Raw genomic sequence first — 12,365 nt, 5'->3', positions numbered from 1 at the left:
GACCCCTACGCCTACCTCAACGATCTCTTGGAGGAGGAGGGGGGGGGGGAGGAGCAAGAAAGGAAGAAGAAGAGGACCATGACAACGACGAGGAGGACGAAGACTAGACGACGCCGACCCTGACAAGTGTATGTAGCAGTGCTAGGTAGCAATGTTGTTGGAAATGTCGTTAACTCATAAATTATATGTAAAACGATGCATTTTGGCCACTGAATATAGGTGCTATTAATCTATTGTGCTGATACACGTGTTGGTTAGATTATTGAGCTTAAAGTGCCCCTACAAAATCGATGAAAATAGATTAAAAAAATATGGAGGCAGCCATTTTGGCAATTCTGTGTTTGCGCACAGCCGTCGCGACCTCCATATCTATGTGTTATGACAGCTGCCGATATTCTCATATGATGACTCTACTGGAGTTGTTTTTGCTACGAGGTTTCAATACTTCTGCCGACTCTTCCAGAGCTGGTCTTACACGTCACCACTGGTTTAGCTCCATTTTTTCACGATCTTTTCGTTTTGATGTGTGATCTCAAGCATGCCGGATGCGGCCCTGCTCACCGAGCTCACGGTTTTCTCTTCCCTCCACAACAACAAACAGAGGAAAGCCGCTACACGGCGCCACAGAAAATGTTACTTCAGCTGATTCGACCTCATACGACGCACAACTGCAAACGAGAAAAACCGTTGCGTGCATTAAGTTGTTCGGATGGCACGGGACTGTCGCATAGCAACAGCCTAAGGCTGGTCATAGTGGGAGTAACATAGGTAGTAACATAGATGCCACATAAGCAAAAATGATGATGTGGCAAGTAGTTAATGAGGAGAGAGGCAAATAGAGTAATATAATATGTTACCATCACATAGCGGTTTCCAATGCATAATGAGTCTACAAAGTAATAAATGAAGGCAACTATGTTACCACACCTATGACACTACCCACTATGAAGGTAGTAACATAGACTAGTAACATATGTATGTTACTAGTCTAGGTTACTTCCCACTATGACCAGCCTAACAGATAGGCCCAAAATCGTCACGCCAGCCCTCAAAGCGGCGTGTACACAGCACTTGACTGCTCAAGCGACTCAGGTCAACCCTACTCCTAGATAAACATGCAACCCGGGCGGTGCGCCTGACATTCCGTTTATTTATAGAGTAATCCCCGGCGCTCAGCAGACGCAGCGACAAGTCCGCGGCACGCGCGCGCGACCCGCCGGGGAAAGAGAGAGGGAGGTGGTGATGGGCGGCGCCGACACCCTCCTCTGGCAGGAGCCATGGTTCGTCTCCCTGGCCGTCCTCGGCGCACTGTACACAGCGGCTGTCGTGCTACGCCTCCTCTCACACCTCGCCCTCCTCCTGCGCCGGCCGAGGGACCTCCGCCGCCGCTACGGGGCGTGGGCCGTCGTGACCGGCCCCACGTCCGGCATCGGCCAGTCCATGGCCCTGGAGCTCGCGCGCTTGGGCCTCAACCTCGTCCTCGTCGGCCGCGACCCCGCCAAGCTCAAGGACATCTCCGAGACCATCTCCAAGACCCGCGCCGTGCAGACCAAGACCGTCGTCTTCGACCTCGCGCTCGTCGCCACCCCTCAAGGTGAGCCACGCGCACTGTGCACAACACAAGCATCGGCACGGCATCCATGTGAATAAGATGGAGCTGACTGTGTGATCTAGCTCACGGTGTAGACTCAACTGCTGAGCATATATACTGTATTTGGCAGGGGACGAGGCGGTGCGGCGGCTCCGGGAGGCCGTGGAGGGGCTGGACGTGGGGGTGCTGGTGAACAACGCCGGGGTGGCCAAGCCATGCGCGCTGTACGTGCACGAGGTGGACGTGGAGGCGTGGGTCCGGATGATGCGGGTGAATCTGTGGGCGCTGACGGAGGTGACGGCCGCCGTGCTGCCGGGGATGGTGCAGCGGGGCAGGGGCGCCGTCGTCAACATAGGCTCCGGGTCGTCGGAGGCCATCCCTTCCTTCCCCCTCTACACCATCTACGCCGCTTCCAAACGGTACTGCATGCGTACGCTCTTGTCAATTTCACTGCACATAGTACTAGTATACGTATCTTGGATTCTTGGGTTGGTCGCCCGCCGAAGAGCAACGCTACACGGACGACAAAACTCGGGCGATTCATGCACGACATGAGAATCCAGCCGTGCATGCATGTGTACAGCGTAGCAACGGCGGCTGGATTGGTAGTCGTCCTCACATCGTCCATCTTTTGTCGTCTGTATAGCAGTTTCGCCCGCCGAAAGGCGCTTTGGTTGGTTTGCGCTTGCTGCCTTTCTAACTGTAGTAATTCATTGCGCTAACTGTTTCTTGGATGGTCATCATGTTCTTGACTCTGTACGTCTGTGTGAGATGTTATTCGCTTTAGTCTATGGGGTGTTTGGTTCGGAAGTCCTAGGACTGTTTCTAGTCCCAGGAACTAATCATACTAGAGTCTTTTTCATTAGACTAGAGTTTTTTTAGTCCCTGTAAAAGAAATCCCTCCCGTTAGGTTCCTAGGGACTTTTTAGGGATTTTTTCTAGTCTCTGGGACTAAAAGGTCCGTGAACCAAACACCCCCTATATGCTATACAACTCTTTCTAGATTTTCTGAGTAAAATAAGTAGATAAATCACACAGGTTTTAAATCTCAGGTACGTTGCTCAGTTCTGCCGGAGCCTCTACGTGGAGTACAGAAGCAAAGGGATCGATGTGCAATGCCAGGTAAGCACACGTGATCGACCCCACTGTCCTCGAGAAAGAAAAAGCTGCACACAGACTGCAGAGATTCCAAATCAATGGAGTTTGTTTTACTCCCTCGACTAGTTTACAGTCTGCACAGCCCCATGCTGCCATGCATCTTACTCCAGATCACGGGTACTAGTAAATGTTCAAACACCGAAATGCCGGAGTCTGAATCTCTGCACACCGACAGATTAACCTTCGAGAAGGCCGCGTTGATTACAAGCATGGAAGAACCGCCGAGATACGCGTCGGTACTCGATGATCTATTTATTGATCGTGATCGACACAGAGGTTGTTGGAACATGATCTACTACCTAGTTATCGGTCGTCAGAGAGTTGGTTCAAACCTGGTCCACCGAGTTGCATGCCAGACTATAAAACTCTTCAGGCACTAGGGATCAAAGTAAACGCTGCTAATCAGTACTCTATCATGATATGTGTGGTGCAACTGCAGGCCCCGCTGTTGGTGCAGACGAAGATGACGTCGATAGTCGCGGGGCCCGGCAAGCGACGCCGTTGCCTGCTGCAGCGGCTCCACGTGCCGACGTCGGAGGAGTACGCGCGCGCGGCGGCGCGCTGGATCGGGCACGGCCCGCTCTGCATGCCCAACCTGGGCCACCGGCTCCAGTGGCGCCTCTGCCGCGTCGTGCCGGACCGGCTCCTCGACGCGCAGCGCCTGCGCGAGAACCTGCGGCAGAGGGCCGTCTTCCAGCGGCTCCGGTCGCCGAGGGCGCCGTCCCACGCCAACGGCGGCGAGCAGAGCTAGCTTGGCCCAGGCTGCGCGCCTGCATACTTTGTGTTGGTGCATACTTTGGGTGGTAGTACTGTGTATGATTTGACATGTACTATCTGTGAGCCGCGGTTTGGTTGAAGTCGCCGTTGATGCGCGCGCAGCTGATGCCTACCTGTATCCACTTTTCTGTTGACTGCAATGTCCTTGAATTAAACGGTTCCTGGCCAGATACTTTACGTCAATGCCAAGCAAATCGACTTCTTACCAGGGATCCAAATTAGTTTATCAATTGAAGGCCAGACAAGGGATTTCACTTGTGAAAACAAACCATTGTCTTTTAACACAACACTTTTTTCCCTCCCCGAGCTGACTAACCGGTTGAAAGTCATCCTCAACTCAATCTGCTTTTGTTCCTGGACGCATGACCACGGACAATATGCTTCTAGCTTATTTTTTTTAGAGAAAAGGCCAGAGCCCGACTTTATAAATAAAGTCACTAGACAGAGTCACACCAACCACAGAGAACACCGCACAACAAGAGCAAAGTAACAACCAAAACCACACAGGCTAAAGTATAACATACATGGCTCCCAGGTCAATACACGGCGCACAGGCCGGAGAATCCGAAGGCAGCGAAATCAGGGCCAACAACTCCTAACTGCCGGCTTGAACTGGAGAAAGGGAAATAGCAGAAGCCCGAATCTTGGATATCATCACATCGAACGCATCCCGGTCCTCCTCCTTAGTCAATAATCTCCACTTCTGCAAGAATACGCAAGTTTTAAATAAGCAATCAACAGGTTTAGCAGGGAAAACATGTTCAATGGTAAATTTGTTCCTTGTCGTCCATAGAGTCGAACACATCGCCGCCAATCCCACCCAAAACATTCTTCTCTGGGCCCCAACCAGGTTCGAGGCCAAGAGACGAAGGTCTGAGAAGGAAGAGGGTCTCCAAGAAACATGCAACCACGATCTGATACAACACCACAAAAGTTTAGCCAAAACACAATTGAAGAAAATATGCTTCGCGTCCTCTCTTTGCCCACAAAGAGCGCAGCGATCAGTGCCAGGGCCATTACGTTTGCGGATTTTCTCACCAGCCGGCAACCGCCCGCGAGAAGCTTGCCAGAGGGAAATCTTGATCTTTGGAGGGATGCGGGCTCTCCAAATCCACTTGAATTTGGAAGTGTTGGAACCAGAAATCAGTTTGCCATATAAAGATTTCACAGAAAAACGGCCAGAAGAGGAATGGGGCCAAACCACCGAGTCCTCCTCCTTCGAGAGCATAGGCAAGAAGGCAAGAAGGCGCTGCCAGTCGACCAACTCTTCAGGAGACAGAGCACGCCGCAGCTGAAGGTCCCAATTATTGGCAGAGAGCTCAGAGATCAAGATCTCAGGGTCGGGACAGTAAGAGAAAAGAACAGGAAAAGAATTTGCCAGCATGGTCGAGCCGCACCACCAGTCAAGCCAGAATCTAGTGGATCTGCCATTGCGCACAACAAATTTGACGAGGCCTTGAAAGATAGGCCTAAGCTTAACAAGATCTTTCCAGAACCGAGAAGCGCCCGAGGCGCGAGCAAACATGGGGCTAGAGGAAGGGAAATATTTAGCTTTGAGAATGTTGTACCAGAGGGTTTTTTTCGAGGTGGTGGTCATGATCTTCCACCACCATCTGACGATCAAGCATTTGTTCATGATTACAGTGTTAATAATACCCAGCCCCCCTAGGCTCTTTGGTCTGCAAATAAGGTCCCATTTTACCATGCGATATTTGCGCTTGTTATCAGCCGCGTTCCAGTAAAAAGAACCTCTATGCTTATCAAACCCAGCGTGTGTACCATTAGTAAGCATATAGAAACCCATCATGAACATAGGGAGGGAAGAGAGGCAAGCATTAATCAAGGCAACTTTCCCCGTCCGAGTATTATATCTGCCCCTCCAGGGCATGACACGATTGCCAACTTTGGCCACCGTACGTAGGCGCGAAGTCTTTGGCCAAGAGTTTGTCAGAAGAAATAGGAAGGCCTAGATACTTAAGAGGGAAGGAGCCAAGGGAACAATTCAGCAAGTGGGCAACACACAAGGTGATACGTCTCCAACGTATCTATAATTTTTGATTGCTCCATGCTATATTATCTACTGTTTTAGGCAATATTGGGCTTTATTTTCCACTTTTATATTACTTTTGGGACTAACCTATTAACCAGAGGCCCAACCCAGATTTGTTGTTTTATGCCTATTTCAGTGTTTCGAGGAAAAGGAATATCACACGGAGTCAAAACAGAACGAAATCAACTGGAGAAGTTATTTTTGGAAGGAAAGTCACCCGATGGACTTGGAGTGCACGTCAGGAAAGAAGGGAGGTGCTTACGAGGGTGGGGGGCCTGACCACCCCCCTAGGGTGTGCCCCCTGCCTCGTGGCCCCCCTTCGGTCCACCAACGTACTTCTTTCACCCATATATACCTACGTATCATAAAACTTCCAGAACAGAAGATAGATCGGGAGTTCCACCGCCGCAAGCCTCTGTAGCCACCAAAAACCTCTCGAGGGCCCGTTTCGGCGCCCTGCCGAAGGGGGAACCCATCACCGGTGGCCATCTTCATCATCCCGGCGCTATCCATGACGAGGAGGGAGTAGTTCACCCTCGGGGCTGAGGGTATGTACCAGTAGCTATGTGTTTGATCTCTCTCTCTCTCTCTCTCGTGTTCTCTCTCGTGTTCCCTCTATGGCACGATCTTGATGTATCCCGAGCTTTGCTATTGTAGTTGGATCTTATGATGTTTCTCCCCCTCTACTCTCTTGTGATGAATTGAGTTTCCCCTTTGAAGTTATCTTATCGGATTGAGTCTTTTATGAGAACACTTGATATATCTCTTGCCGTGATTATCTGTGGTGGCAATGGGATATCATGTGCCACTTGATGTATGTTTTGGTGATCAACTTGCGGGTTTCGTGACATTGGGAACCTATGCATAAGGGTTGGCACACGTTCTTGACTCTCCGGTAGAAACTTTGGGGCACTCTTTGAAGTACTTTGTGTTGGTTGGATGAATCTGAGATTGTGTGATGCATATCGTATAATCATGCCCATGGATACTTGAGGTTACAATGGAGTATCTAGGTGACATTAGGGTTTTGGTTGATTTGTATCTTAAGGTGTTATTCTAGTATGAACTCTTTTATAGATTGATCCGAAAGAATAACTTTGAGGTGGTTTCGTACCCTACCATAATCTCTACATTTGTTCTCCACTATTAGTGGCTTTGGAGTGACTCTTTGTTGCATGTTGAGGGATTGTTATATGATCTATCTATGTTATTATTGTTGAGATAAGTTGCACTAGTGAAAGTATGAACCTTAGGCCTTGTTTCCTATCATTGCAATACCGTTTACGCTCACTTTTATCTTTAATTACCTTGCTGTTTTTATATTTTCAGATTACAAATACCTATATCTACCATCCATATTGCACCTGTATCACCATCTCTTCGCCGAACTAGTGCACCTATACAATTTATCATTGTATTGGGTGTGTTGGGGACACAAGAGACTTCTTGTTATTTGGTTGCAGGGTTGTTTGAGAGAGACCATCTTCATCCTACGCCTCCCACGGATTGATAAACCTTAGGTCATCCACTTGAGGGAAATTTGCTACTGTCCTACAAACCTGTGCACTTGCAGGCCCAACAACGTCTACAAGAAGAAGGTTGTGTACTAGACATCAAGCTCTTTTCTGGCGCCGTTGCCGGGGAGGTGAGTGCTTGAAGGTATATCTTTAGATCTTGCAATCGAATCTTTTTGTTTCTTGTTTTATCACTAGTTTAGTTTATAAAAGAAAACTACAAAAAATGGAATTGAGAGTGCCTCATATGCCTCATCTTTTTAATGTCTTTCGTGAAAATGATGGGAAGGAAAATTGTGCTCAAGTACTAGAAGAAGAATTACATAGAATGCTTGGCATAAAATATGTGAATGATGAGCATGATTGCAATGTTGTTAGTATGAATTCCTTGAATATCCATGATGCTAATGATATGCAAAGCACAAGCTTGGGGAAGTTATGTTTGATGAAGATGATATTTTTTGTCCCCCAAGCTTTGATGAGCAAATTTACTATGATGAAAGCATGCCTCCTATCTATGATGATTATTGTGATGACACATATGCTTTAAAGAATAATGATAACCATGGAACTTTTCATCTTGATCTTAATTTTCAAATCACATGATAGTTATTTTGTTGAGTTTGCTCCCACTACTATTCATGAGAAGAATTTTGCTTATGTAGAGAGTAGTAAATTTTCTATGCTTGTAGATCATGAAAAGAACGCTTTAGGTGCTGGTTATATTGTTGAATTCATTCATGATGCTACTGAAAATTATTATGAGGGAGGAACATATGCTTGTAGGAATTGCAACAATATCAAGTTTCCTCTCTATGTGCTTAAAATCTTGAAGCTATGCTTGTTTTACCTTCCTATGCTTGTTGATTATTGTTTCCATAATTTGTTTGCTCACAAAATCCCTATGCATAGGAAGTGGGTTAGACTTAAATGTGCTAGTCATATGCTTCATGATGCTCCCATTATGTTTCAATTCTTATCTTTTATGTGAGCATCATTGTCATCATCATGCCTAGCTAGAAAGACATTAAAGAAAAACGCTTGTTGGGAGACAACCCAATATTTGTCCTTACTTTTTTTGTGTGTCCACATGATTATGCTACTGTATTAATCATGTTTTATAGCTTTTGTTTCAATAAAGTGCCAAGTAAGACCTTTAGGATGGCTTACGGTGATAGTTGTGTTGATCCTGCTGAAAATTAGAAACTTTTGCACCCAGTTAATTAGTTTTTTTAATTCACAGAAACGTGCTTATGATCTGATTCTTTTTGCTATGGATTGGTACACGAATTGCTTAGGACTTTCTAATTTGGTAGGATTTTTGGAGTTCCAGAAGTATACGTTTGATACAGATTACTACAGACTGTTCTGTTTTTGACAGATTCTGTTTTCTATGTGTTGTTTGCTTATTTTGATGAACCTATGAGTAGTATCGGAGGGTATGAACCATAGATAAGTTGGATTACAGTAGATATTACACTAATATGAATTTATAATGAGTTCATTACAGTACCTAAGTGGTGGTTTTATTTTCTTATACTAACGGAACTTACGAGTTTTCTGTTGAGTTTTGTGTTGTGAAGTTTTCAAGTTTTGGGTAAAGATTCGATGGACTATGGAATAAAGAGTGGCAAGAGCCTAATATTGGGGATGCCCAAGGCACCCCAAGGTAATATTCAAGGATAACCAAGAGCCTAAGCTTGGGAATGACCCGGAAGGCATCCCCTCTTTCGTCTACTTCCATCGGTAATTTACTTGGAGCTATATTTTTATTCACCACATGATATGTGTTTTGCTTGGAGCGTCATTTACGTTTAGCACGGTGACGTCCTCGCCTTCTTGATCCAGCAAGACGGCGAAGTAGTGGATGAGTTCTGGCAGCATGACGGCATGGTGACGATGGTGGTGATGCTATCTCCGTAGGGCTTCACCTAAGCACTCTGAAATATGACCGAGGGACGCAACTATGGGAGGGGTGCCACACACGGCTAAGAGATTGCAGTGGTCTTGTGTGGTTCCCCCTGCCTCATATATATATATAGGTGGGGGAGAGGGGAGGTAGCCAGGAAGTGCCCCAAAGGAGGTTGAATCCACCTTGTGCTCTTGCCTAGCCATGCCCCTCTTTCCTTATTTGTGCACGGGAGTAAGGTAGGGGGAGGTGGCGCCCCCACCTTTCCTTTCCCTCATGAGGAGAGAAAGGCAGGAGGGGCCAACCCTCCCCCTTTTCCCCTAGGTCCGGCGGCCAGGGAGAGGGGTGTACCAGCCCCTTGTGGGCTGGTGTGTTCCCCCTTTGGCCCATTAAGCCCATATAGCCTCCTGGGGATTCCCGGAGGAACCCCCTTCCTGTGATCCAATGAATACCCGGTACCCCCGAAACCCTTCCAGTGTATCAATCTTTACCTCCGGACCATTCCGGAGCTCCTCGTCCTATATATCAATCTTTAACTCAAGACCATTCCGGAGCTCCTCGTGCTGTTTGTGATCTCATCTGAAACTCTGAACAACATTCGGTCACCAAATCATGTAACTCATATAACACTATATCGTCAACGAACGTTAAGCGTGCAGACTCTATGAGTTTGAGAACTATGTAGACATGACCGAGACACCTCTCCGGTCAATAACCAATAGAGGAACCTGGATGCCCATATTGGTTCCTACATATTCTACGAAGATCTTTATCGGTCGAACCTTATGACAATATATGTAATTCCTTTTGTCTATCGGTATGTTACTTGCCAGTGATTGGATCATCGGTATCTTCATACCTAGTTCAATCTCGTTACCGACAAGTCTCTTTACTCGTTTCATAATAAATCATCTTGTAACTAACTCCTTAGTTACTTTTCTTGCAAGCTTCTTTGTGATGTGTATTACCGAGAGGGCCCGGAGATACCTCTCCGATACACGGAGTGACAAATCCTAATCTCGATCCATGCCAACTCTACAAACACCTTCGGAGATACCTATAGAGCATCTTTATGATCACCCAGTTATGTTGTGACGTTTGATAGCACACAAGGTATTCCTCCAGTATCCGGGAGTTGCATGATTTCATAGTCGAAGGAATATGAATTTGACATTAAGAAAGTAATAGCAATAAACTGAACGATCATATGCTATGCTATCGGATGGGTCTTGTCCATCACATCATTCTCCTTATTAATGATGTGATCCCGTTATCAAATGACAACTCATGTCTATGGTTAGGAAACCTTAACCATCTTTGATCAACGAGCTAGTATTAGAGGCTCATTAGGGACACGATATTTGTTTATGTATTCACACATGTATTTAAGTTCTCGGTCAATACAATTCTAGCATGAATAATAAACCTTTACCATGAATAAGGAAATATAATAATAACAACTTTATTATTGCCTCTAGGGCATATTTCCATCAGTCTCCCACTTGCACTAGAGTCAACAATCTAGTTCACATCGCCATGTGATTAACATCCATAGTTCACATCGCCATGTGACCAACACCCCAAGAGTTTTCTAGAGTCAATAATCTAGTTCACATCGACATGTGATTAATACCCAAAGAGTACTAAGGTGTGATCATGTTTTGCTTGTGAGAGAAGTTTAGTCAACGAGTCTGCCATATTCAGATCTGTTTGTATTTTGCAAATTTATATGTCTACAATGCTCTGCATGGAGCTACTCTAGCTAATTGCTCCCAGTTCAATATGTATCCAGATTGAGACTCAGAATCATCTGGATTAGTGTTAAAGCTTGCATCAATGTAACCCTTTACGATGAACCCTTTATCATCTCCATAACCGAGAAACATTTCCTTAGTCCTCTTTAGGTACCTAAGTATAATTATGACCGATGTTCAGTGATCCACTCCTGGATCACTATTGTACCCCCTTGCCAAACTCATGGCAAGGCACACAATTGGTCTGTTACACAACATGGCACACTTTATTGAACCTCTGGCTGAGGCATAGGGAATGACTTTCATTCTCTTTCTGTCATGGTCGGGCTTTGAGTCTTACTCAACTTCACACCTTGCAACACAGGCAAGAACCCTTTCTTTGACCGATCCATTTTTAACTTCTTCAAACTTTGTCAAGATATGTGCTTTGTGAAATTCCTATTCAGCGTCTCGATCTATCCCTATAGATCTTGATGCCCAATATATAAGCAGCAGCATCGAGATCTTTCATTGAAAAATCCTTATTCAAGTATCCTCTTATGCTATCTAGAAATTCTATATCATTTCCATTCAACAGTAAGTCATCCACATATAATATCAGAAATGCTACAGAGCTCCCACTCACTTTCTTGTAAATACATGCTTCACCGTAAGTCTGTATAAACCATGTGCTCTGATCTCATCATCAAAGCGTATATTCCAACTCCGAGATGCTTGCACCAGTCCATAGTTGGATGACTGGAGCTTGCACACTTTGTTAGCACCTTTAGGATCGATAAAACCTTATGGTTGCATCATATACAACTCTTCTTTAAGAAACCCTTTAAGGAATGCAGTTTTGACATCCATTTGCCAGATTTCATAATCATAAAATGCGGCAATTGCTAACATGATTCGGACAGACTTAAGCATCACTATGGGTGAGAAACTCTCATCAAAGTCAACCCCTTGAACTTGTTGAAAACCTTTCGCGAAAAGTCGAGCTTTGTAGACAGTGATATTACCATCAACGTCTGTCTTTCTTCTCATACATGGATCCTATCTCATATTTCATGGCCTCACGCCGTTTTTCGAAATCTAGGTTCATCATAGTTTCTTCATAGTTCATAGGTTCGCTGTTGTCCAAACAATATGACTTCTAGGATAGGATTGCCGCACCAGTCTGGTGCGGAACGTGTTCTGGTCGGCCTACGAGGTTCAGTTGTAACTTGATCTAAAGTTTCATGATCATCATAATTTTCTTCCTCTTTCGTTGGTGTAGGCATCACGGGAACGACTTTCTCTGATGTACTACTTTCCAATTCGAGAGAAGATACAATTACCTCATAAAGTTCTACTTTCCTCCCACTCACTTCTTTCGAGAGGAACTCCTTCTCTAGAAAGGATCCATTCTTGGCAACAAAGGTCTTGCCTTCGGATCTGTGGTAGAAGGTGTACCCAATAGTTTCCTTAGGGTATCCTATGAAGATGCACTTCCCTGATTTAGCTTCGAGCTTATCAGCCTGAAGCCTTTTGACATAAGCGTCACATCCCCAAACTTTAGTAAATGACAGCTTAGGTTTCTTGCCAAACCACAGTTCATACGGTGTTGTCTCAACGGATTTAGATGGTA

The 12,365-nt window shown here is 45.7% G+C and overlaps 1 protein-coding gene across 1 annotated transcript; it reads left to right on the top strand.

The window, feature by feature from the left end:
* Window positions 1–1,162: 1,162 nt before the first annotated feature.
* On the top strand, window positions 1,163–3,743 carry LOC119336116 (very-long-chain 3-oxoacyl-CoA reductase 1-like). The gene is made up of 4 exons (XM_037608136.1): window positions 1,163–1,594; window positions 1,722–2,010; window positions 2,644–2,713; window positions 3,189–3,743. Exons 1-4 carry the CDS (start codon window positions 1,243–1,245, stop codon window positions 3,498–3,500), a joined length of 1,023 nt encoding a protein of 340 aa, XP_037464033.1. The 5' UTR covers window positions 1,163–1,242; the 3' UTR covers window positions 3,501–3,743.
* The last annotated feature ends 8,622 nt before the right edge of the window (window positions 3,744–12,365 follow it).

Source organism: Triticum dicoccoides, chromosome 7B (assembly GCF_002162155.2).
Source record: "Triticum dicoccoides isolate Atlit2015 ecotype Zavitan chromosome 7B, WEW_v2.0, whole genome shotgun sequence".
In the NCBI taxonomy this organism is placed as follows: domain Eukaryota; kingdom Viridiplantae; phylum Streptophyta; class Magnoliopsida; order Poales; family Poaceae; genus Triticum; species Triticum dicoccoides.
Note: the sequence above shows the minus strand (reverse complement) of the source record. Positions and strands in the feature narration are given on the sequence as shown.

Coding starts and splice junctions, on each gene's coding strand:
- LOC119336116 (XM_037608136.1), top strand. CDS start 1,243: ATGGGCGGCGCCGACACCCTCCTCTGGCAGGAGCCATGGTTCGTCTCC. Junction 2,011..2,643: donor ATCTACGCCGCTTCCAAACG/GTACTGCATGCG, acceptor TTTAAATCTCAG/GTACGTTGCTCAGTTCTGCC. Junction 2,714..3,188: donor GGATCGATGTGCAATGCCAG/GTAAGCACACGT, acceptor GTGCAACTGCAG/GCCCCGCTGTTGGTGCAGAC.